Source organism: Lates calcarifer, linkage group LG1 (assembly GCF_001640805.2).
Source record: "Lates calcarifer isolate ASB-BC8 linkage group LG1, TLL_Latcal_v3, whole genome shotgun sequence".
NCBI classification, from domain to species: Eukaryota; Metazoa; Chordata; class Actinopteri; family Centropomidae; genus Lates; species Lates calcarifer.
Window position 1 is genome coordinate 1,826,365 of NC_066833.1, and position 26,193 is coordinate 1,852,557.

The following is a 26,193-nucleotide window of genomic DNA, read 5'->3' on the forward strand; positions in this document are numbered from 1 at the left end:
CCCTGGTCCAGTGGTGAAAAGACAGTGTTTCTGTCTTTGCTTAATGTCCTGTTGGGCAAATTCAGAGTTAGTCAGTACATAAGCACAGAGTGCCATTTTTTCTGCCTAGGCAAATGAGAAAGAGTGAGAAGACATGGACTAGCCCACCCACACTTGTGCTATTTTTTCTGTATGTATGAAGTTCGATGTCTCCAGTGAAGTTGGTGAAATTCTGTTCACTCTGTCAGACACAAGTTTGTGGCATTTCTAGCACTGCCTGTGGGTTGAGGTCAAAATGCTTTGGTAGACCTATTCCCAATCACGAATTGAACACATGAAGCAAGATTTGTGATGACAGGACCAATGGTTAGCGAGTTATGGCCAATATTCCCTAAGTCCAGCCTTTTGCAAAAACTTCTTGGTCAACTGCAGATACAATTTTTGACCAGTCTTACTCATTTATAATACTCTTAAGATGTGGCAGCTGTGGCTCAGGAGGTAGAGGGGGTCACCCACCAACCAGAAGGTCAGTGGTTTGATCCCCGGCTCCTCCAGTCCACATACCGAAGTATCCTTGGGCAAGATACTGAACCCCAAATCGCCCCCGATGCATGTCATCGGTGTGTGAATGTGTGAATGTGACATGTAGCATGAAGCGCTTTGAGTGGTCGATATAACTAGAAAAGCGTCATTTAAGTACAGTTCATTTACCATTATTATAATTACAGAGAGAGACCCACAGTTCCCATTTAAAAGGTAATGATTTGTCAGTGTTATTTTTTGCCTCCCCAAAGAGGACAAAACAGTCACCAGTGATATAGTATCGTTGCACTTGCACTTCCATATAGCTGGGGGAAGACGAGATAAGAGACAAATGAATAAAAAGGTCAAAATTAAAGGAGCAGAGACATAAATGTCCTTACCTATAACTACTAGTGTCATGACCACCCTTCCTGGGTGACTCTGGTTTTTGGTTTTCTTTGGAAATTATCATTTATCTTGTGTTCCCAGTGATGTTTGTTCCCGTTTTATTATCCCCCTGGTGTCTTTTGTGCTTTAAGCTCTTATTTCTTTTTTATTTTTCTTATTTCTTATTGTCTTATTTTGGTATGCCGTTTCCTTGTGTTCTGCCCACCTCAAACACTCCACCATCATCCTTTCAAATGTTCCACCATCATCCTTTCAAACACTCCACCATCATCCTTCAAACACTCCACCATCATCCTTTCAAACTTTCCACCATCATCCCAGTCCCCAAGAAACCATCTATCACAGGTCTGAACGACTACAGGTCTTCTTGATGTCTGTGGTCATGAAGTCCTTTGAATGTCTAGTGTTGGCCCACCTGAAGAGCATCACAGGACGCCAGCGGGATCCCCTGCAGTTTGTCACCAGCTGGTCTGCAGTTGGTGGTCCAGCTGACCCCAGGTCCTCTTTCCCAGTAGGGAACCTGTCAGCGAACCAGCTGACCCCTGTTGGTAATCCAGCCAACACCTGCTTCAGATCTCCAGCTAGGGGTTGTCTGCAGTTCCTGTCCCCATCTTCGTGTCAGCCAATGCACATTGTTGTGACTTTCCCTTGTGGATTAATAAAGTATTTATCTAATCTAATCTAATCTATTGTCCATGGCCCAACAAACACCTGTTACTTGTGGGGGCCGGCCCAACACCTGCTGTGTTCCAGTCAGTGACACCAACAGATCTTGTGTCTGTGACCCAGCCGACATCACCTGCCTGCCAGTTGGTGGCCTACCCATGCACCTAGTACTTTCCCTGTTATCTTTCTGTGGGATTCAGCCTTCACTACTTCCTCTCAGCTCAGCTTCCTGTGGGGGACTGCCCTCGCCTTTGGTCTCCAGTTCCTCATCGGACGAGGTCTCAGGGCCATTGGCCTGGGGGACTCTGGTTCTGCCTGCCATCAGTGAGCTGCCTATTTTTTTTTTTTTTTTTTTCTTCTCTGCTGAGCATTCTCCCATAGACTGTAATTTGTTGGACTTTCTGCTGTTCATTTGACAGAGAGTTTTTGGTTCTTCATTTGAAGTTTGAAAATAAAAGATAAAAAAATTAAAATAAATCATTGTTGTTTGCTAGCCAGATCTCTGAGTCTGCATTTAAAGGTCCATCTCACTCGTCCTGAGCTCCAATCATGACAGCTAATATGGATCAAGACCCAGAAACCCTGTTTACTACAGTTGATATTAATGAAGCCAATGTCATACTTTGGTTAGATCTTCCCAGCCTGTTTTAAAAGTCCTCATATTTAAAACCCCACACCTCTAGTTTGCAACACAGACTTTACTTTAATTAAACTGAAACTTACAAGTGTTTCCATGCATGATATAAAATTATCAATTACTCTAATGTTGAGTACATCTACACCAGTTAAAAGTGAGAGAAACCCAAGGGAAGAAATACAAAATTACGTTGAAGTGATTTGAAACTAACTGTTTTGATTTTGCACCTTGTAACATTTGCAAAAACAATACTGAATGTACCATTACAAACACTGGTGTGGAACACAATGAATCACAAGCATTTTTTTTTTTAAACTACATTTGTTTTATTGGTTAAAATTCCACACTGCCAAATCAAAATCTGTAACAAACAGAGAGTAAAGATCAGTGAAATCCTATCATGTGCTGCTGTGTTTTAAGTTGGTAAGACTTAAATGCGGGCAAAAATAATTGATTAAAAAAAGGAAAGCTAATGATACTATGTACCAATACTGTGCATCAGTCATAAAAATAAATCTATGAAATACATATTAACAAACACAGTGTATCGTCATTACTGATGAAACTACACAACATCAGGAATAATAATAATGTTTACATATTAGTGTGATTTGATCTGAAGCAACAACCTCTTGAGGTGTTTAGAGATTTCTTTCATTTTTAATCCATATATGATTGGATTTAAGAGAGGATGATAAGCAATCATTTGTAAAGTCATTATTAAACGGGCAAGTTTTGGTAAATCTGATTCCACTCGAACTACAACAATATCATAAATTATAAAGCAGGAAAAGTTAATCAATACCAGCAGGTGTGGTAAACAGGTCTGTGCAGCTTTTTTCCTGACTTTTTTACAACTTCTATAGGATATTATAAGTATCCTGGTGTATGTGAAAAGTATGAAGAGCATAGGGAAAAGTGCAATGTTAAGCAACATGACCACACCATATATAGATATAGCTTCTGAGATCACACACTGAAGTTTGAACCCTGAATTGTTGCAGAATATTCCCTTCATAGTAAAGTTACAGAATTTGACATTAGCATACAGTACAACTGACACTGCAGTCACACAAGCAGGTACAAGCCAAGCTAAGATCAGGAAGCCTTTGACAGCTGTTTCTCTCATGATAGTTGGATATTGCAGAGGTTTACATATAGACACATACCTGTCATAGGCCATGACTGCCAACAGTAAAAACTCTGAAGTGGCCAGAGTGTAATATGAAAATCCTTGAAACAGACAAAATGCAATAGTTATGATCTGTTTTTCAGATAAAAAGTCAATCAAAAGCTTTGGGTAGATAGCAGTGCTGTAAAGAACAGTGTTGATTAACAAAGCTGCAATGAAAATGTACATAGGCTCATGGAGGTTTTTATGAATTGTGATAAGAAACACAATGACAGAATTACAGTAGATTATTAGAATATATACTGTAAACATTATCGTAAAATAAAGATATCTGTATTTCTGCAGTTCGACATACCCACCAAAAGTTAGATATGTTACATTTACTTCAGCATCCATCAAGATTCTCCAAACCAAAATGTTAGTCAGTAACACAAGCGGATCATACAACAGGTACTCAGAAATAATAACTGATAAAACACGTCTCTCTTTGAGGATTGCAGGAGCAAATGAACTGTATTCGACTGTCTCATTCATTCACAAATACCAGAGTTACAGAGAGTGAACTGTTTCACTCTGTGAACTGTTTTTATCAGACTGTTTCACCCTCCATGGATCTCATTAAACTCTCCACCAACATGTAAACAACTTCAGCAAACTCAGGATCCTGAACCCAAAGGTTTCATTACTGTGGACCTCTTTGTTGGGTGGCGATCTGGCCAATCAGTGCTTCTTGTTACCAGCCAGTGGCTCATCCAATACCGCTTGACCCCCCGTTGGCGATCTGGCCAATCCCAGCAGATCTTCAGCTGGCGGTCAGGGTGACCCCAGGTCCTCTTTCCTGGTAGGCAGCCCAGCCAAAACCTGCTCCTGATCACCTGTTGGGAACCCCTGCTCGTCGCCTGCTGTTTGGCGATCTCACCAACACCTCCTCCAGAGTCCCAGTCAGGGGTCCAGTCCAATCTAGTTCCTGTTCCCTTGTCTGTGTGTCGGCCAACCCGTGCACCTTGTCTGTTGTCAGTGGCCCAGCAAACACCTGCATCTTGTCACCTGTAGGGGCCCGCCCAACACCTGTTGCATCCCTGTCAGTGATACTAGATGATCTCCAGTCAGTGGACCAGCCAACATCACCTGCTCTCCAGTGGGCGGCCTACCCATGCACCTTGTCTTCTCTCATTGGTTTGGTTGAACCCAGATCCTGAGTTCCTGTCAATGGTCCAGTCAACTCTTTTACCTTGTCTCCTGTTAGGGGCCCAGCTGACACCAATGTGAGTTCCATCAGTGGTTCTGCAAACTCCAGCTCCTCGGCTGATACCAGTTCCAGTTCCTCTGTTGGGAGCTTAGCCGACACCAAATCCTGATCAACTGTTGGTGACTTGGTGGATTCCTGCCCCTCGTCTGCTGTTGATGGCTCAGCTGACTCCTGCTCTGCATCCTGAGGGGAATCATCTGTGCCATCCTTGGCTGCCTTCATCTTCCTTTCTGGCCACCTGAGGGGACACGTCTTTGCAGCTGACACCCTCCTGCCCGACCTCCAGATAGGACCTATTGTCGTCACCCTACTGCCCAGTCTCCTGAGGGGTCTCACCTTCGCCATTGTCTTCCTGTGGGCTCCCTCCTTCACTGCTTCCCTTCTGCTCAGCTTCCTGTGAGGACCCACCTTTCTTATCGCCAAACCCCTCATGAGGGGTCCCACCTTGGCCATTGCCTTCCTACCTCCCTAGGCCATCCATCAGAGATCTCACACTTTGAACTCTTAAACATCATGACTGTTTGCCTGCGGACCTCCTGTTCTGCCCGGTTTTCCTGCCCCAGGCCAGCCTGGCAAAGTCCTGAGTCAGAGGGCTGTTTTTTTTTTCTCTTCCTGCTGAGTGTTCTACCATAAACTTTCATTTGTTGGCTTTTAGCCTGTTCATTTGACAGCGAGTATTTTTATTTTTCTGTTCTTAGTTAGAATAACTAATTTTTGTTTGCTAGCCAGATCTCTGAGTCTGCATTTATAGGTCCATCTCACTCGTCCTGACCTCCAATCATGACAGCTAATATGGATCAAGACCCAGAAACCCTGTTTACTACAGTTGATATTAATGAAGCCAATGTCATACTTTGGTTAGATCTTCCCAGCCTGTTTTAAAAGTCCTCATATTTAAAACCCCACACCTCTAGTTTGCAACACAGACTTTACTTTAATTAAACTGAAACTTACAAGTGTTTCCATGCATGATATAAAATTATCAATTACTCTAATGTTGAGTACATCTACACCAGTTAAAAGTGAGAGAAACCCAAGGGAAGAAATACAAAATTACGTTGAAGTGATTTGAAACTAACTGTTTTGATTTTGCACCTTGTAACATTTGCAAAAACAATACTGAATGTACCATTACAAACACTGGTGTGGAACACAAAAAATCACAAGCATTTTTTTTTTAAACTACATTTGTTTTATTGGTTAAAATTCCACACTGCCAAATCAAAATCTGTAACAAACAGAGAGTAAAGATCAGTGAAATCCTATCATGTGCTGCTGTGTTTTAAGTTGGTAAGACTTAAATGCGGGCAAAAATAATTGATCAAAAAAAGGAAAGCTAATGATACTATGTACCAATACTGTGCATCAGTCATAAAAATAAATCTATGAAATACATATTAACAAACACAGTGTATCGTCATTACTGATGAAACTACACAACATCAGGAATAATAATAATGTTTACATATTAGTGTGATTTGATCTGAAGCAACAACCTCTTGAGGTGTTTAGAGATTTCTTTCATTTTTAATCCATATATGATTGGATTTAAGAGAGGATGATAAGCAATCATTTGTAAAGTCATTATTAAACGGGCAAGTTTTGGTAAATCTGATTCCACTCGAACTACAACAACATCATAAACAATAAAGCAGGAAAAGTTCATCAGTACCAGCAGGTGTGGTAAACAGGTCTGTGCAGCTTTTTTCCTGACTTTTTTACAACTTCTATAGGATATTATAAGTATCCTGGTGTATGTGAAAAGTATGAAGAGCATAGGGAAAAGTGCAATGTTTAGCAACATGACCACACCATATATAGATATAGCTTCTGAGTTCACACACTGAAGTTTGAACCCTGAATTGTTGCAGAATATTCCCTTCATAGTAAAGTTACAGAATTTGACATTAGCATACAGTACAGATGACACTGCAATCTCACAAGCAGGCACAAGCCAAGCTAAGATCAGGAAGCCTTTGACAGCTGTTTCTCTCATGATAGTTGGATATTGCAGAGGTTTACATATAGACACATACCTGTCATAGGCCATGGCTGCCAACAGTAAAAACTCTGAGGAAGCTAGAGTGTAATATGAAAATCCTTGAAACAGACAAAATGCAATAGTTATGACCTGTTTTTCAGATAAAAAGTCAATCAAAAGCTTTGGGTAGATAGCAGTGCTGTAAAGAACAGTGTTGATTAACAAAGCTGCAATGAAAATGTACATAGGCTCATGGAGGTTTTTATGAATTGTGATAAGAAACACAATGACAGAATTACAGTAGATTATTAGAATATATACTGTAAACATTATCGTAAAATAAAGATATCTGTATTTCTGCAGTTCGACATACCCACCAAAAGTTAGATATGTTACATTTACTTCAGCATCCATCAAGATTCTCCAAACCAAAATGTTAGTCAGTAACACAAGCGGATCATACAACAGGTACTCAGAAATAATAACTGATAAAACACGTCTCTCTTTGAGGATTGCAGGAGCAAATGAACTGTATTCGACTGTCTCATTCATTCACAAATACCAGAGTTACAGAGAGTGAACTGTTTCACTCTGTGAACTGTTTTTATCAGACTGTTTCACCCTCCATGGATCTCATTAAACTCTCCACCAACATGTAAACAACTTCAGCAAACTCAGGATCCTGAACCCAAAGGTTTCATTACTGTGGACCTCTTTGTTGGGTGGCGATCTGGCCAATCAGTGCTTCTTGTTACCAGCCAGTGGCTCATCCAATACCGCTTGACCCCCCGTTGGCGATCTGGCCAATCCCAGCAGATCTTCAGCTAGCGGTCAGGCTGACCCCAGGTCCTCTTTCCTGGTAGGCAGCCCAGCCAAAACCTGCTCCTGATCACCTGTTGGGAACCCCTGCTCGTCGCCTGCTGTTTGGCGATCTCACCAACACCTCCTCCAGAGTCCCAGTCAGGGGTCCAGTCCAATCTAGTTCCTGTTCCCTTGTCTGTGTGTCGGCCAACCCGTGCACCTTGTCTGCTGTCAATGGCCCAGCAAACACCTGCATCTTGTCACCTGTAGGGGCCTGCCCAACACCTGTTGCATCCCTGTCAGTGATACTAGATGATCTCCAGTCAGTGGACCAGCCAACATCACCTGCTCTCCAGTGGGCGGCCTACCCATGCACCTTGTCTTCTCTCATTGGTTTGGTTGAACCCAGATCCTGAGTTCCTGTCAATGGTCCAGTCAACTCTTTTACCTTGTCTCCTGTTAGGGGCCCAGCTGACACCAATGTGAGTTCCATCAGTGGTTCTGCAAACTCCAGCTCCTCGGCTGCTACCAGTTCCAGTTCCTCTGTTGGGAGCTTAGCCGACACCAAATCCTGATCAACTGTTGGTGACTTGGTGGATTCCTGCCCCTCGTCTGCTGTTGATGGCTCAGCTGACTCCTGCTCTGCTTCCTGAGGGGAATCATCTGTGCCATCCTTGGCTGCCTTCATCTTCCTTTCTGGCCACCTGAGGGGACACGTCTTTGCAGCTGACACCCTCCTGCCCGACCTCCGGATAGGACCTATTGTCGTCACCCTACTGCCCAGTCTCCTGAGGGGTCTCACCTTCGCCGTTGTCTTCCTGTGGGCTCCCTCCTTCACTGCTTCCCTTCTGCTCAGCTTCCTGTGAGGATCCACCTTTCTTATCGCCAAACCCCTCATGAGGGGTCCCACCTTGGCCATTGCCTTCCTACCTCCCTAGGCCATCCATCAGAGATCTCACACTTTGAACTCTTAAACATCATGACTGTTTGCCTGAGGACCTCCTGTTCTGCCCGGTTTTCCTGCCCCAGGCCAGCCTGGCAAAGTCCTGAGTCAGAGGGCTGTTTTTTTTTTCCTCTTCCTGCTGAGTGTTCTACCATAAACTTTAATTTGTTGGCTTTTAGCCTGTTCATTTGACAGCGAGTATTGTTATTTTTCTGTTCTTAGTTAAAATAAATCATTGTTGTTTGCTAGCCAGATCTCTGAGTCTGCATTTAAAGGTCCATCTCACTCGTCCTGAGCTCCAATCATGACAGCTAATATGGATCAAGACCCAGAAACCCTGTTTACTACAGTTGATATTAATGAAGCCAATGTCATACTTTGGTTAGATCTTCCCAGCCTGTTTTAAAAGTCCTCATATTTAAAACCCCACACCTCTAGTTTGCAACACAGACTTTACTTTAATTAAACTGAAACTTACAAGTGTTTCCATGCATGATATAAAATTATCAATTACTCTAATGTTGAGTACATCTACACCAGTTAAAAGTGAGAGAAACCCAAGGGAAGAAATACAAAATTACGTTGAAGTGATTTGAAACTAACTGTTTTGATTTTGCACCTTGTAACATTTGCAAAAACAATACTGAATGTACCATTACAAACACTGGTGTGGAACACAAAAAATCACAAGCATTTTTTTTTTAAAACTACATTTGTTTTATTGGTTAAAATTCCACACTGCCAAATCAAAATCTGTAACAAACAGAGAGTAAAGATCAGTGAAATCCTATCATGTGCTGCTGTGTTTTAAGTTGGTAAGACTTAAATGCGGGAAAAAATAATTGATTAAAAAAAGGAAAGCTAATGATACTATGTACCAATACTGTGCATCAGTCATAAAAATAAATCTATGAAATACATATTAACAAACACAGTGTATCGTCATTACTGATGAAACTACACAACATCAGGAATAATAATAATGTTTACATATTAGTGTGATTTGATCTGAAGCAACAACCTCTTGAGGTGTTTAGAGATTTCTTTCATTTTTAATCCATATATGATTGGATTTAAGAGAGGATGATAAGCAATCATTTGTAAAGTCATTATTAAACGGGCAAGTTTTGGTAAATCTGATTCCACTCGAACTACAACAACATCATAAACAATAAAGCAGGAAAAGTTCATCAGTACCAGCAGGTGTGGTAAACAGGTCTGTGCAGCTTTTTCCTGACTTTTTTACAACTTCTATAGGATATTATAAGTATCCTGGTGTATGTGAAAAGTATGAAGAGCATAGGGAAAAGTGCAATGTTTAGCAACATGACCACACCATATATAGATATAGCTTCTGAGATCACACACTGAAGTTTGAACCCTGAATTGTTGCAGAATATTCCCTTCATAGTAAAGTTACAGAATTTGACATTAGCATACAGTACAACTGACACTGCAATCTCACAAGCAGGCACAAGCCAAGCTAAGATCAGGAAGCCTTTGACAGCTGTTTCTCTCATGATAGTTGGATATTGCAGAGGTTTACATATAGACACATACCTGTCATAGGCCATGACTGCCAACAGTAAAAACTCTGAGGAAGCCAGAGTGTAATATGAAAATCCTTGAAACAGACAAAATGCAATAGTTATGATCTGTTTTTCAGATAAAAAGTCAATCAAAAGCTTTGGGTAGATAGCAGTGCTGTAAAGAACAGTGTTGATTAACAAAGCTGCAATGAAAATGTACATAGGCTCATGGAGGTTTTTATGAATTGTGATAAGAAACACAATGACAGAATTACAGTAGATTATTAGAATATATACTGTAAACATTATCGTAAAATAAAGATATCTGTATTTCTGCAGTTCGACATACCCACCAAAAGTTAGATATGTTACATTTACTTCAGCATCCATCAAGATTCTCCAAACCAAAATGTTAATCAGTAACACAAGCGGATCATACAACAGGTACTCAGAAATAATAACTGATAAAACACGTCTCACTTTGAGGATTGCAGGAGCAAATGAACTGTATTCGACTGTCTCATTCATTCACAAATACCAGAGTTACAGAGAGTGAACTGTTTCACTCTGTGAACTGTTTTTATCAGACTGTTTCACCCTCCATGGATGTCATTAAACTCTCCACCAACATGTAAACAACTTCAGCAAACTCAGGATCCTGAACCCAAAGGTTTCATTACTGTGGACCTCTTTGTTGGGTGGCGATCTGGCCAATCAGTGCTTCTTGTTACCAGCCAGTGGCTCATCCAATACCGCTTGACCCCCCGTTGGCGATCTGGCCAATCCCAGCAGATCTTCAGCTGGCGGTCCAGCTGACCCCAGGTCCTCTTTCCTGGTAGGCAGCCCAGCCAAAACCTGCTCCTGATCACCTGTTGGGAACCCCTGCTCGTCGCCTGCTGTTTGGCGATCTCACCAACACCTCCTCCAGAGTCCCAGTCAGGGGTCCAGTCCAATCTAGTTCCTGTTCCCTTGTCTGTGTGTCGGCCAACCCGTGCACCTTGTCTGCTGTCAATGGCCCAGCAAACACCTGCATCTTGTCACCTGTAGGGGCCTGCCCAACACCTGTTGCATCCCTGTCAGTGATACTAGATGATCTCCAGTCAGTGGACCAGCCAACATCACCTGCTCTCCAGTGGGCGGCCTACCCATGCACCTTGTCTTCTCTCATTGGTTTGGTTGAACCCAGATCCTGAGTTCTTGTCAATGGTCCAGTCAACTCTTTTACCTTGTCTCCTGTTAGGGGCCCAGCTGACACCAATGTGAGTTCCATCAGTGGTTCTGCAAACTCCAGCTCCTCGGCTGATACCAGTTCCAGTTCCTCTGTTGGGAGCTTAGCTGACACCAAATCCTGATCAACTGTTGGTGACTTGGTGGATTCCTGCCCCTCGTCTGCTGTTGATGGCTCAGCTGACTCCTGCTCTGCATCCTGAGGGGAATCATCTGTGCCATCCTTGGCTGCCTTCATCTTCCTTCCTGGCCACCCGAGGGGACACGTCTTTGCAGCTGACACCCTCCTGCCCGACCTCCGGATAGGACCTATTGTCGTCGCCCTACTGCCCAGTCTCCTGAGGGGTCTCACCTTCGCCGTTGTCTTCCTGTGGGCTCCCTCCTTCACTGCTTCCCTTCTGCTCAGCTTCCTGTGAGGACCCACCTTTCTTATCGCCAAACCCCTCATGAGGGGTTCCACCTTGGCCATTGCCTTCCTACCTCCCTAGGCCATCCATCAGAGATCTCACACTTTGAACTCTTAAACATCATGACTGTTTGCCTGCGGACCTCCTGTTCTGCCCGGTTTTCCTGCCCCAGGCCAGCCTGGCAAAGTCCTGAGTCAGAGGGCTGTTTTTTTCTTTCCTTTTTTTTCTCCTCTGCTGAGTGTTCTACCATAAACTTTCATTTGTTGGCTTTTAGCCTGTTCATTTGGCAGCGAGTATTTTTATTTTTCTGTTCTTAGTTAAAATAACTAATTTTTGTTTGCTAGCCAGATCTCTGAGTCTGCATTTAAAGGTCCATCTCCCTCGTCCTGAGCTCCAATCATGACAGCTAATATGGATCAAGACCCAGAAACCCTGTTTATTGTTTGTTTAAAAGCCCACACCTCCAGTTTGCAACACAGACGTTCTATTATGAATTTGTAGTCCCTGAGTCCAAACTCGAATAACACTTATGATACTACTAAGACATCATCAGTGTTACTTTCTCCTCCAGAGACAAAGAAGACAGAGTACAACTGTTTTCACAGATTGAGTAGGTCTAATGTGAGGGGGAAAAAAACTTTACCTCTAAAAACTTGAGTTTTCTCCAATTGAACTTTGTCAATCTCTTGGTCTCATATTCAGATGTAGCTTCTCAGGCTATAGTAGATAAACAATGGGCCACTTTAATCTAACTGGAAAATGTAGGTGTTTTCATGAATGAAATGAAATTATAAATTACTCTAAAATGAGTACGTCAACACCAGTTAAAGGTGAGAGAAACCCAAGGGAAGAAATATAAAATTATGTTTAAGTGACGTGAAACTCGTGAAATTTCTCTACTCTTCAATTTTTTACACTGTAACCAGGCCCGGAGTGGCTAATTGCGAGAACCAGGAAAATTCCCGGAGGGCCGGGCTGGTTGTGGGGCCACAAGGGCCAGTCTACAGTGACAGTAAATAGATATTACAGGGTGCACTCGCTAAAAATGGGCACCAGTAGGCTACTCAATATTTGAGTAGCGTTTCTCTACAGACAGCAATATTCTTCAACAGCCAAGCAGTAAGCAAGCTTAACGTTGGTTCCATAATCACATTTGATCATTGAGCTGTTCCCTCTGCCCTGACACAGATGTGATACGTGATCGAAAAGCTGGGTCAGCTAAATGTGCCAAACTGTTTTATTAACACAAGCTTGCAGCACTCAGCAAATGCGTCAGGTAAGCTCAAGTTACCAGATGTGCAAAACAAAGCAGAACACATAACATGAAAACCACCGTTAAAGTTTATGAATCAAGTCAGTGAACTGTTTGGTGTTATACAGCCTAATTTATATGATACAAAGTTCTTTGCAAATAGTATGTTACAAGAACTAAGTGTGAAACTTAACCTTGTAGCCCCTCAGCAGCAGCTCCTCAATCAGTCTGATAGTTAGTGTAAGGAGAAGCCACCAAACACGAGCAACTCCAGAGTGGACAGGTTGGATTCAGTCAGTGTTAATGTTATAAAGACCACAGTCTAGACCTGTTCTATAGGAAAAGTGGCCAGAAAAACTTAAATTAGACTTGATCAAATTAGTCCCAGTATCACCAATATTTATAACCACACTTACGTGTGTCAAATTGGAAATTTGATTTTTGATAAATACATTATTAATAACAGGGATGTAGAGAATAGTGCACTATTTCAGACTTACATTAGGAAGGCTACAATTATATATCTCCAGTAAAAGGTGAGCTTGTCTGAGCCATGAAACTCCCAGGCTGAAACTGAGTCCCACTCCAGCCCTATTTGCAAACACAATACTGAATGTACCATTACAAACACTGGTGTGGAACACAATGAATCACAAGTTTTTTTTTTCTTACAAACATTTGCTTTATTGGTTAAAATTCCACACTGCCAAATCAAAATCTGTAACATACAAACAGTAAAGATCAGTGAAATCCTGTCATGTGCTGCTGTGTTTTAGGCTGGCAAGGGGAAAAAATAAATGAAATGAAAGCTGATGATACTCTGTACCAATACTGTGCATCTGTCCTAAAATTAAATTTATGAAATACTTATTAAGAGAACATGTCAGTGTATCATCATTACTGATGAAACCACTTTACATCAGTTAATAATGTTTACATATTAGTGTGATTTGATCTGAAGCAACAACCTCTTGAGGTGTTTAGAGATTTCTTTCATTTTTAATCCATATATGATTGGATTTAAGAGAGGATGATAAGCAATCATTTGTAAAGTCATTATTAAACGGGCAAGTTTTGGTAAATCTGATTCCACTCGAACTACAACAACATCATAAACAGCAAAGCAGGAAAAGTTAATCAATACCAGCAGGTGTGGTAAACAGGTCTGTGCAGCTTTTTTCCTGACTTTTTTACAACTTCTATAGGATATTATAAGTATCCTGGTGTATGTGAAAAGTATGAAGAGCATAGGGAAAAGTGCAATGTTTAGCAACATGGCCACACCATATATAGATATAGCTTCTGAGATCACACACTGAAGTGTGAACGCTGAATTGTTGCAGAATATTCCCTTCATAGTAAAGTTACAGAGTTTGACATTAGTATACAGTACAACTGACACTGCAATCTCACAAGCAGGCACAAGCCAAGCTAAGATCAGGAAGCCTTTGACAGTTGTTTCTCTCATGATAGTTGGATATTGCAGAGGTTTACATATAGACACATACCTGTCATAGGCCATGACTGCCAACAGTAAAAACTCTGAAGTGGCCAGAGTGTAATATGAAAATCCTTGAAAGATACAAAATGCAGTAGTTATGATGTGTTTTTCAGATAAAAAGTCAATCAAAAGCTTTGGGTAGATATTAGTGCTGAACAGAACAGAGTTGATTAACAAAGCTGCAATGAAAATGTACATAGGCTCATGGAGGTTTTTATGAATTGTGATAAGAAACACGATGACGGAATTAAAACAGATTATTAGAATATATACTGTAAACATTATCATAAAATAAAGATATCTGTATTTCTGCAGTTCGACATACCCACCAAGAGTTATATATGTTACATTTACCTCAGTGTTCATCAAGATTCTCCAAACCAAAATGTTAATTAGTAACACAGGTGGATCATACAACAGGTACTCAGAAATAATAACTGATAAAACACGTCTCTCTTTGAGGATTGCAGTAACAGATTGTCTCATTCATTCCGAGATACCAGAGTTACAGAGAGTGAAGTGTTTGACTCTGTGAGGACTGTTTTTATCAGACTGTTTCACCCTCCATGGATGTTATTAAACTGTCCACCAACATGTAAACAACTTCAGCAAACTCAAGGGTCCTAAACCCAAAGGTTTCATTATTGTAGACCTTGTTGTTGGGTGGCGTGCCCCCATCACAGTTTGCAGTAGAGGGTGAATGCCCTTGTCATCAAGAAAAATGGATGAATAGATGATTATGTTTACTACAAGCATTAACATATGAATATATGCAATAGCAAACATAATAAACACATAGGGCAGTGCTATACGACTGTGTTTCTCAACCTTTTTAAGGGTGTGACTCTCTTGTATCAAGTAGCAAATTAAAAACACTATGTACCTCCAACAATCAGACTACAGATAGTACAGCTAGTCATTCACAAACAGAGAATACATAAAGAAGGTTTTCCTTAATTGTGCAGATATTTTCTATGATGTCCGCTGATGAAAGACACCATGTCCTCAAGAACACTCTAGAAGCGCATTAGTGAAATGTCAAAAATAAATAACTAAAAATACACATACAGCAAAGTATTGCCACTGACAGTTCAGGGGAATTCAGTGTGGCTATTGATCAAAATTAGGACATCAGTGAGATGCCACGTCTGGTGGTAATTTAGACAAGATAAACTCAACTGATTTGGCGTGATTTGGAAAGGCCTGTCTACATGCATATATAAAGTCTCACAGCTGACAATGCATAAACCAAGCAAAAACCAAGTCATGAGGTCAAAAGAACTGCCTTTAAAGCTCACAGAAACATGATTTTTTGTTATTTAAGAATTATGCTGCAACTTAATAAAACATGAAAAAAATTGATGGGGCCTGAGCACTTTCCAAACACACTGTGAATGATTTCTTTAATGCTTGTCACTGATGCCAGGCTATGGATGTCTGCTACATTGATGGTAGTGGTGAAAAGAGATATGATAGGCAGGGGACATGCAGCAAAAAGCCCAGGGCAGATTCAAACGGAGACCCAGCAGATCTCTTTGTAGGGCTCTGTGCCCCTATTACAGTCTTCAGTGGAGGGTGAGAGGTCTTGTCTCTGCATCAAGAAAAATGGATGAACAGATAATTATGACGTTTGATACAAGCATTGACATGAATATATAGCACATTTGACACCTATGTCTGGGCTATAGGACAGTGGCTCTCAACCTTTGTAAGAGGGTGACCCAGTTTTGAAGATAAAAATGTTGTGTGACTCACCCACCCCAGAAAACAAAGGAAATATCTTATGTACACAATTAGAGATTTACCTCTGTCTTTGAGAGGTTCATCACTGAAATTGCAGAAAATATACATATAGTGTCCTGCCCTTGCGGCACATACTCTTGTGCAAAGCTAGACAGCCATTTAACATTTGTAAGTCCTCCAATAAACACACAAGGCTTGACTTTTCACTTAAGTCTAGTTTCCACTTCAGCATTTGTTTTTGATTCTTTTCTACTTGAATTCGCTGTAAAACTGAAATGTTACAGAGATAAAAATATAAATCAGTATACAAACATTTACATATGAATACTGACAGTATATACATGTAACTGCGTAACTACACAATTCCTAACAATTTATAAAGCAACACTGTACCATGTAAAAGCACAGCTCAACTAACACAACCACTACAGTTAGTTACCATTGTAACTGCTAACAGAGCACATTTTTACTAAACAATATGAAAGTTGACGCCTCCTTTTTATAACCAGTATAAACTTCATTAATGCAACTGGAGACAATGATACAAATATTGATGTCTAAAATTAAAAATAATTATATGCGTATTACATGTATCAGTCATAAAAATGAATCCATTGACTTGAAAAAAAGATACATCAATGCATTATTTCAAGTAGGACTCCAGTAATGTTTACATATTAGTGTGGTTTGATCTGAAACAACAGCCTCTTGAGGTGTTTAGAGATTTCTTTCATTTTTAATCCATATATGATTGGATTCAAGAGAGGATGGTACACAGTCACTTGTAAAGTCATTATTAAACGGGCAAGTTTTGGAAAATTTGATTCCACTCGAACTACAACAATATCATAAATAAAAAAACAAGTGAAGCTGATTAAAACCAAAAGGTGAGGTAAACAGGTCTGTGCAGCTTTTTTCCTGACTTCTCCTCTGCTTCTATAGGATATTATAAGTATCCTGGTGTATGTAAAAAGTATGAAGAGCACAGGGAGAAGTGAAATATTCAACAACACAACCACACCATAAGTAGACATTGCTACTGAGATTGCACACTGAAGTTTGTAAACTGAATTGTTGCAGAAAATTCCCTTCACAACTACGTTACAGAGTTTTATATTAACATTCAATGCAAGTGTCACTGAGAGCTCACAAGCAGGCACAAGCCACGAAAAAATCACTAAGACTTTGACAGTAATTTTTCTCATGATAGTTGGATATTGCAGAGGTTTACATATAGACACATACCTGTCATAGGACATGACTGCCAACAGTAAAAACTCTGAATAGGCCAGAGTGTAATATGAAAATCCTTGAAAGATACAAAGTGGATAAGTTATGACCTGTTTTTCAGATAAAACATCAAACAGAATCTTTGGGTAGATATTAGTGCTGTAAAGAACAGAGTTGATTAACAAAGCTGCAATGAAAATGTACATAGGCTCATGGAGGTTTCTGTGAGTCACAATTAGAAACACAATGGTAGCATTACAGCAGATTATTAGAATATATACTATTAACATGATCGTAAAATAAAGATATCTGTATTCCTGCAATCCAATATATCCATCAAGAGTTATATACGTTACATTTAATTCAGCCTTCATCAAGATTCTTTAAATCAAAATGTTAATCACAGGTGGATCATACAACAGGTACTCAGAAATAATAACTGATAAAACATGTCTCACTTTGAGGATTGCAGTAAGAGATAAGTTACAGAAAGTGAAGTGCTTGACCTTGTGGACTGTTTTTATTAGACTGCTTCACCCTCTATGGATCTCATTAAACTCTCCAAAAACATGTAAACAACTTCAGCAAACTCGGGAGTCCTGAACCCAAAGGTTCCATTATTGTAGACCTCTTTGTTGGATGGCATGCCCCATCACAGTTTGCAGTGGAGGGTGAATGCCCTTCAAGAAAAACCAATAGATAAATAATTATTACATTTGTTACAAGAATTAAACTAATATAATAAGTAATAAACTCATACATAGATGCTGTAGGACAGTGGCTCTCAACCTTTTTAAGGGTGTGAACCACCTTTTGAGAATAAAGATATTGTGCAACCCCCAACCCCAAAAAAGATAAATATATGCAGAAATGAAGATTTACTTCTGTCGTTGAGAGGCTCATCACTGAAATTGCAGAAAATACACATAAAGTGTTGCCACTGACAAATTCAGTAGCGTTCAGTGTGGCTGTGCATCAAATTCAGTTGACTGGACATGATCTGGAAAGGCACACACCAGTCTATATAAGGGCTCACAGCTGACAATGCATATCAGAGCAAAAACCAAGTCATGAGGTCAAGACTGCAGAATGTCCCTACTATGATTTCTTTAACACTTGTCATTAATACGAGGTCAGGGATGTCCGCTACACTGATGGTGGAGAAGGCATGACAGGCAGAAGAACTGGACGTTTTTCCTCTCATCCGAAAGGCTTCAGTTCTACAGGCTGTTTGGGAATTCCCAGGTATTCAACCTCTTGGTGGGGGTTGTTACATTGGAGGTGGTCCTCAGAAACGTCGACCCATCCTGCCACTTGTATGATGTACAGGTGGTGGTCTTCCTACTCAGAATCTCTGCCTGCCATACCTCCTCCAGTGCCCACCAGGTAAGCAGCAAGATCGTTAGCTGGAGCTACCGTTCAGTGATGTGTGGGTGGGGCAGTGGTCGAATGGGGACATCTCCCCGCCACACCTTGCAGCTGATCCTACTGGGGTGTTATACCCCATCTTTCCTCAGCAACCACAGCCAGTAGCTTGACCTCTCAGCCTCTTCTGGCATCCCTCTAAAGGCCCTCTATAGGCTTGTCCCAGACATTCTGGCTCTCCACAGAAGTTGGATTGTTGACTTCCCTGTATAGCCCCTACGTCCAACTCCCACTGGGTTTATGGTCGCCATCCAGCTAGCCTCCCTGCACTCTGCAGCCAACTCAGTGTACTCAATCCCTTCCTCCCATGGGACAATGAGTTAATTGATGACAAACTTCTTTGCAGCTGTGGACCACATCAGCTCATCTGGTCTGAGAGTCATCTCTGTGATCTCTGGTAGGAATACTAGCTGTTTGCCCAGATCAACCCACATTCCCCATGCCTTTCCAGTAAGTATGCGTTGTTTTGCTTGCTGTTGGCTTCTGTAACTTCTCACCTGGCCTGACCAAGGACATGAGCTTTTGGTGGTTCCTTTGGGAGTGCTACAACCCTGTAGTTCTCTAGCAGCTGAGCCAGCTTCCATAGCACCTGAATATGCTTCCACCTGCACCTAAGCAACCTTGCACCCTAACAGGATGTGCTAGAGGCCTGCTTCAGTGTAACTACATAATGGACACTTGTCCTCACTACCAAACCACTGGAAGAGGTTGCAGGGGCTGCCCATATCAGGAAGTGGAGCTGCACCTGTGGAGTTCATCAGATGTCTGTCCAGCTGATGTCTCTGGTTGTGATGGTCTCCCATTTTGTCCATGCTTCTTGCTGGCCATCATTTGAGTTGTTAGGATCACATGGGTCGTGGTGTGAATGGGGGTTAAATCGCTCGGTTAAGGATCTCAAGACTGCTTTGAAGTTGGTGTCGTAGGCCACCACTTCTGTTTAAGGATGGTTGTTCCAGATGGACACTCCTCTCTCAAACCATCCATCGTCTTTGTCAAAAAATGGGGACATTAGTACCGTCAAAGGAGTGTCCCTTCTCCTCCAAATGCAGATGTGAGTCTTGTCCTGATGAGCTGGCTCCCCTGTGTTGTGCCATGCGCTTGTGGATTGGTTGTTTGGTCTCTAATATGTATAGGTGTATAGGTCCAAGCACTCCTCACTGCATTGCACAACATATACAAGGTTGTTCAGCTTGTGCTTGGGTGTCTTGTCCTTAGTATGAACCAATTTATCTTGCAAAACTCACCAGATGTGGGATGTCACTGTCATGGTTTCCTTAATCAGCAGGCATCACACAAAACCTGTTGTTATGTTAATGCTTGTAGGAAATGTAATGATTATTCATCCATTTTTCTTGATGCTAAGGCCATTCCACCTCCACTGCAAACTGTAATATTCAGGACGCGTTGCCTCCGCAGGCCCAAAATAACATCATAAGGGATGGGACTCACTACTGTCACCACCGCTTCTCCCTGTCCCCCTCTGGGAGGCGCTATCGTACCCTTAAGCCTTGCACCTCCAGACTCAAAAATAGAGCCATTATTGAGCTAAAAGTGAGTGTGTGTGTGTGTGTGTGTGTGTGTCATCACTGTGGACTGACCTTTTTGATTTATTCTTGCATTCACTCCGTTTATTTACTACACAACATTGTATTTATTATCAGCTGCATATCAGAAACAGAATCACAATCCTTTATTATTTCACAAGTACAGATAAATAAAGAGGATTAGAATAACAATGATAAGATAAAAATAAAATAGTGATATAACCCAATCTTCAAATATAAAGAAATAAAGAAATATACCCCTTCAAAATGGACACAATATACATTGTTAATATTTACAAACATTTAAATAATGTTGTGCAGATAAAGTTATATACAGAATAGATATGATTTGAGTTTATTGCACGTGTGATGAAAAACTCACGGATCAATCATGTAGCAGACTGAATCTTAGAGGGAGGAGTTGAGCAGGCTGACAACAGGAATGATTTCCTGTGGTGCTCTGTGGTGCATCGTGGGGGGAATGTGCTTCTATGTCTGACCAGCACATCATGGAGAGGCTGTGATGGGTTGTCCGATATAGTCTTTATCTTGGACAACATTCTCCTCTCTGACCCTGCTGTCAGAGAATCCAGAATCCGTGGCTGGCTTCACGAATGAGATTATTCAGTCTGTCGGCGTCCTTCACCTTCAGTCTGCTGCCCCTGCACACAGCAGCATAAAGGATGGCACTGGCCACCACAGACTCAACATCTGCAGCATTGTCCGGCAGATGTTGAAGGACCTCGGCCACCTCAGAAAATAGAGACAGCTCTGGCCCTTCCTGTAGAGGGTGGCAGTATTTTTGGCCCAGTCCAGTTTATTGTCCAAGTATACCCCTAAGTACTTTTAGTCTTCCACAGTATCTGACCCTACAGATGGAAACAGGATTCACTGGAGCCCTGGTTCTCCTCATGTCCACCACCAGCTCCTTAGTCTTTGCCATGTTGAGCTGCAGATGGTTCTGCTCACACAAGTGACAAAGCTTTCCACCACAGCTCTGTACTCAGTCTCCTCACCCTTACTGATACGTCCAACTACTGTCATCAGAAAACTTCTTATGATGGCAGGTCTCTGTGCAGTAGCTGAAGTCTGTGGTGTAGAGGGTGAAAAGGAACGGAGAGAGGACGGTAACCTGCCAAACCCCAGGGTCGATGATCATCCTGTCTGACCTACAGTGCTGCAGGCGCACATACTGTGGTCTGCCAGTCAGGTAATCCACAATCCAGGATACAAGCAGGGCATCCACCTGCATCAGCCGTCAGTTTCTCACCCAGTAGAGCCGGCCTGATGGTGTTGAACGCAGTGGAGAAGTCAAAAAACGTGACCCTCACAGTCCTCGCTGGCTTATCCAGGTCATCATAGATGCAGTCAAGCAGATAGATGATGGTGTCCTCAAGCCAGGGTCACAGTATCAAATCAGATTGAGTTTGTTTGCCCAGTCCACACTATGAGTGCTTGATTGATGTTTTTTATGGAACAGATTGATTGACGTTTTATTGGATTAATTGGCGTTTAATGGATAGCACTTTAAATCTTGTTGGACTGGTTTTACTTTGTGTAGTGACAATAAAAGGATTCTATTCTATTCTATTCTAATGGGAGCACACCACCCAACAACAAGGTCCACAGTAATGAAACGTTTGGGTTCAGGACTCCTGAGTTTACTGAAGGTGTTTACATACCCTTAAAAAGATTGAGAAACACAGTTGTATAGCACTGCCCCATGTGTTTATTATGTTTGCTAGTGCATATATTCATATGTTAATGCTTGTAGTAAACATAATCATCTATTCATCCATTTTTCTTGATGACAAGGGCATTCACCCTCTACTGCAAACTGTGATGGGGGCACGCCACCCAACAACAAGGTCTACAATAATGAAACCTTTGGGTTTAGGACCCTTGAGTTTGCTGAAGTTGTTTACATGTTGGTGGACAGTTTAATAACATCCATGGAGGGTGAAACAGTCTGATAAAAACAGTCCTCACAGAGTCAAACACTTCACTCTCTTTTACTCCAACTCTCTAAACGCCTAATACTGGTCATCTCTTACTGCAATCCTCAAAGAGAGACGTGTTTTATCAGTTATTATTTCTGAGTACCTGTTGTATGATCCACCTGTGTTACTGATTAACATTTTGGTTTAAAGAATCTTGATGAACACTGAGGTAAATGTAACGTATATAACTCTTGATGGGTATGTAGAACTGCAGAAATATAGATATCTTTATTTTATGATCATGTTTACAGTATATATTCTAATAATCTGTTTTAATTCGAGCACTGTATTTCTTATTGTGATCCACAAAAACCTCCATGAGCCTATGTACATTTTCATTGCAGCTTTGTTAATCAACTCTGTTCTTTACAGCACTGCTATCTACCCAAAGCTTTTGATTGACTTTTTATCTGAAAAACACATCATAACTTATCCACTTTGTCTCTCTCAAACTTTTATATATTACACTCTGGCCACTTCAGAGTTTTTACTGTTGGCAGTCATGTCCTATGACAGGTATGTGTCTATATGTAAACCTCTGCAATATCCAACTATCATGAGAAAAACAACTGTCAAAGGCTTCCTGATCTTAGCTTGGCTTGTGCCTGCTTGTGAGCTTACGGTGTCAGTTGTACTGTATACTAATGTCAAACTCTGTCACCTTAGTCTGAAAGGAATTTTCTGTAACTCTGCAGTTTACAAACTTCAGTGTGTACGCTCAGTAGCACTTTCTATTTACAGTGTGATTGTGTTGCTAAATATTTCACTTTTCCCTATGCTCTTCATACTTTTCACATACACCAGGATACTTATAATATCCTATAGAAGTTGTGAAAAAGTCAGGAAAAAAGCTGCACAGACCTGTTTACCACACCTGCTGGTATTGATTAACTTTTCCTGTTCTATTACTTATGATATTGCTGTAGTTCGATTGGAATCAGATTTACCAAAACCTGTCCATTTAATAATGACTTTACAAATGATTGCTTATCATCCTCTCTTAAATCCAATCATATATGGATTAAAAATGAAAGAAATCTCTAAACACCTCAAGAGGCTGTTGTTCAGATGAAATCACACTAACATGTAAACATTATTAACTGATGTAATTTAGATTCACCTGTAGTGATTATGTACAGATGTGAGGTATTTAATGAATTTATTTACAATTTACATACCCCAAGGCTTTATTTTAGATATGGAGCCAATTTCCATCTAATCTCTAATAACCTTAAGAGGTCACTGACCTCACCATTGTATCTTTCCAGTTTTTGACCAATCACTCTCCGTTATAATCATGTGTATCTTTGTCAAAATTGAATTTGTGTTCCAATAAAGACACTTATTTACTGTCAGCTACTGTCAGTCTGTTTTGTTGCATCACGTTTGTAGCAGTTTCTTATGAAGTAAAATCAGATCCTCACAGTGTGTAGCTGAATGGATTGTATTACTGTTAATATCTTATCTTGGCAGAGCGTGTGCAGCCATTCTGCCAGCAGTCTGTTGACTTGTCTGTAGTTCAGAGGCTGACGTCACTGTGTTTTCCCACTTAGCTGCTCATAATTACAGTTTAAATAATCTGACATTTGTAGACTTTATTTATGGATGCTGTCATATAAACTGAGGGCAGGAGGTTGTGGGTGTTTAACAGACTGGGGGGTGGGGGGGGGGTCAACTCTGTCTCCTGGAAATTATGTTTACATGCAACTAATTTACAACAGGAAATACAGTGCATTCAGAAAATATCCAGACCCCTGCACTTTCCCTCATCAGTGTACACTCAGTATTGCATAATGACAAAGCAAAAACAGAATTTAAGACATTTCTTAAATTAGATTTTCAGATCTGGGGAAGGCTTTCTGCTGCTTTGAAGGTTCCCAAGACTACAGTGGCCTTGCAGCAGAACATTTTTGCAGCCCTAGCCAGATCTTGAAGTATATATAATACCAACTGTATTACATTTTCTATTAACATAATGAGGAAATTAACTTGACAAAATGTTGATAGTGATCATATTACATGTTTGTTGTATGCCAGAATCTCTGATCTTGCTGTACAATATCCATTCATAGTGACTCCAGCCTTATGAAACTCTTCTGGTTCTGTTAGACTCTCACAGCTCCTGGTTAATGTTCAGGGAAAGATCCTGCTATGGTCTTTGGTTTCAGTTCTCTCTAATGTGTTTTGCTTCCATGGCAGAGGGTTCTTTTTTTTGCTCTTTACTGACTTTTTAATCACCCACACTCCATATATCAGAGTAACAGTACGTTGCATTTCATTCATACTGTTCATATGCTGCACCACGTAAGCAGGAGGTCAGAGAGGTCATAACATGGTGATAAAGTCAAAAGAAAGTGCATCATAAAAGTGATGGAAGCTGTTGTTTTGATTTTTTTGCTTAATATGATGCAATTTACTTAGATAACGCCGTCATGGCGTGCACAGAAGCCCAGAGCAGAAGTAAGGAGATACTGTAATGAGGGTCATTAGTGTCCTCTCCTGTGACCTCCCATGAGTGTCACCTGTACGGTGGTAAACAACAGGCCAGGCCCCAGGGAACAGGTCTGACTACAGCCAGATAATTATCACCCTGTGGTCGCAGGCAGCGGGCCTCATGGGACGTTCAAATACCCTCTACTTCTGTAATCACAAAGAAGTGTCAGAATGACCCAACATGACGTTACAAACACTCTCCCTCTTGGCACCAGAGAAGTTTTGTTTTAATTGCCTGTGAAATAAGAGGCTAAGTTAGATAAACATAATTATCACAGTAATTATGTTTGAGGTGGTCAACAGGTCATTATCTCTTTTGTCCTTTGAGAGCTACTGAACACATCAACACAACTCCAGTCTGGTTAACCCCCACAGACACAAACTTTAGACACTACAGCGTAAAAACAGTATATAATATAATATAATATAATATAATATAATATAATATAATAGTTATTGATTTGTGAAATACAGTAATTTTCCACACATGTGCCACAAAATTAGGAATTTAAAGAACAGATAAATGAATACCAAGTTACTTTAATTATAAATGAAACAATATGATTCCAATCTGGCACTATTCAGTGATTGGCCAAACAAAATCCAAAGTAAACATATCAAACAACCTTCAGGCCTCGGTGGGTAACAAACATTATATCAGACTAAACAATTAAAACAAAGTCTGACACATTTTTCTGGTAACATACTCGCAGAGATCACTTTATTAGGAACACCACACTAACACTGGGTAGTTCCTCTCTTTACTCTGGATGCCTCCAGATGTTTGAAACTTTCCTTAAAGATTCTGCTCCATGTTGACATGACTGCATCACATCATTTCTGCTGATTTGTCAGCTGCACATTCATGCTGCCAATCTCCTGTTCTACCACATAACCCTGACTGGTGTTATTCAATTCAGTTCAATTCAGTTTTATTTATATAGTGCCATATCACTGTAAAAGTCATCTCAAGGCACTTTTCATAGAGCAGGTCTAGACTGTACTCTTTAAAACAGGTATTTACAGAGAGAGACCCAACAAATCCCACCATGAGCAGCACTAGGAGACAGTGGCAAGGAAAAACTTCCTTTAAGAGGCAGAAACCTCGAGCAGAACTGGACTCAGGGTGGGCGGCCATCTGCCTACTCTTAAAGGTACAGAGGGTGTCTGCCTCCCGGACCCAAACTGGGAGAAGGTTCCACAGTAGAGGAGCCTGATAACTGAAGGCTCTGCCTCCCATTCGACTCCTGGAAACTCTGGGAACCACCAGTAAACCAGCATTCTGAGAGCGCAGAGTCCTGGTGGGATTAAAGGGACTATGAGATCTTTAAGGTAAGATGGAGCCTGACCATTAAGGGCTTTGTATGTGAGGAGGAGGATTTTGAATTCTACTCTGGATTTGACTGGGAGCCAATGTAGAGAGGCTAACACAGGAGAAATATGGTCTCTTTTCCTAGTTCCTGTCAGTAATGGTGCTGCAGCATTTTGAATCAGCTGCAGAGTCTTTAGAGACTTGTTGGGGCA

General features: G+C 41.0%; 5 protein-coding genes and 1 pseudogene across 5 annotated transcripts; 1 reads left to right on the forward strand and 5 right to left on the reverse strand.

The window, feature by feature from the left end:
* Window positions 1-2,688: 2,688 nt before the first annotated feature.
* On the reverse strand, window positions 2,689-3,740 carry LOC108881946 (olfactory receptor 11A1-like). Its single transcript, XM_018674155.2, has one exon. It carries the CDS (start codon window positions 3,738-3,740, stop codon window positions 2,814-2,816), a length of 927 nt encoding a protein of 308 aa, XP_018529671.1. The 3' UTR covers window positions 2,689-2,813.
* A 2,249-nt stretch (window positions 3,741-5,989) lies between these two features.
* LOC108881974 (olfactory receptor 11A1-like) lies at window positions 5,990-6,988 on the reverse strand. Its single transcript, XM_018674184.1, has one exon. The coding sequence runs from the start codon at window positions 6,986-6,988 to the stop codon at window positions 6,062-6,064; it is 927 nt and encodes a 308-aa protein (XP_018529700.1). The 3' UTR covers window positions 5,990-6,061.
* Window positions 6,989-9,311: 2,323 nt separating this feature from the next.
* Window positions 9,312-10,237, reverse strand: LOC108881945 (olfactory receptor 11A1-like; annotated as a pseudogene).
* Window positions 10,238-13,673: 3,436 nt separating this feature from the next.
* Window positions 13,674-14,600, reverse strand: LOC108881944 (olfactory receptor 11A1-like). Its single transcript, XM_018674154.1, has one exon. The coding sequence runs from the start codon at window positions 14,598-14,600 to the stop codon at window positions 13,674-13,676; it is 927 nt and encodes a 308-aa protein (XP_018529670.1).
* Window positions 14,601-16,654: 2,054 nt separating this feature from the next.
* LOC108881943 (olfactory receptor 2T1-like) lies at window positions 16,655-17,581 on the reverse strand. Its single transcript, XM_018674153.1, has one exon. The coding sequence runs from the start codon at window positions 17,579-17,581 to the stop codon at window positions 16,655-16,657; it is 927 nt and encodes a 308-aa protein (XP_018529669.1).
* A 4,752-nt stretch (window positions 17,582-22,333) lies between these two features.
* On the forward strand, window positions 22,334-23,248 carry LOC108881942 (olfactory receptor 11A1-like). The gene has a single exon (XM_018674151.1). It carries the CDS (start codon window positions 22,334-22,336, stop codon window positions 23,246-23,248), a length of 915 nt encoding a protein of 304 aa, XP_018529667.1.
* Window positions 23,249-26,193: the final 2,945 nt, after the last annotated feature.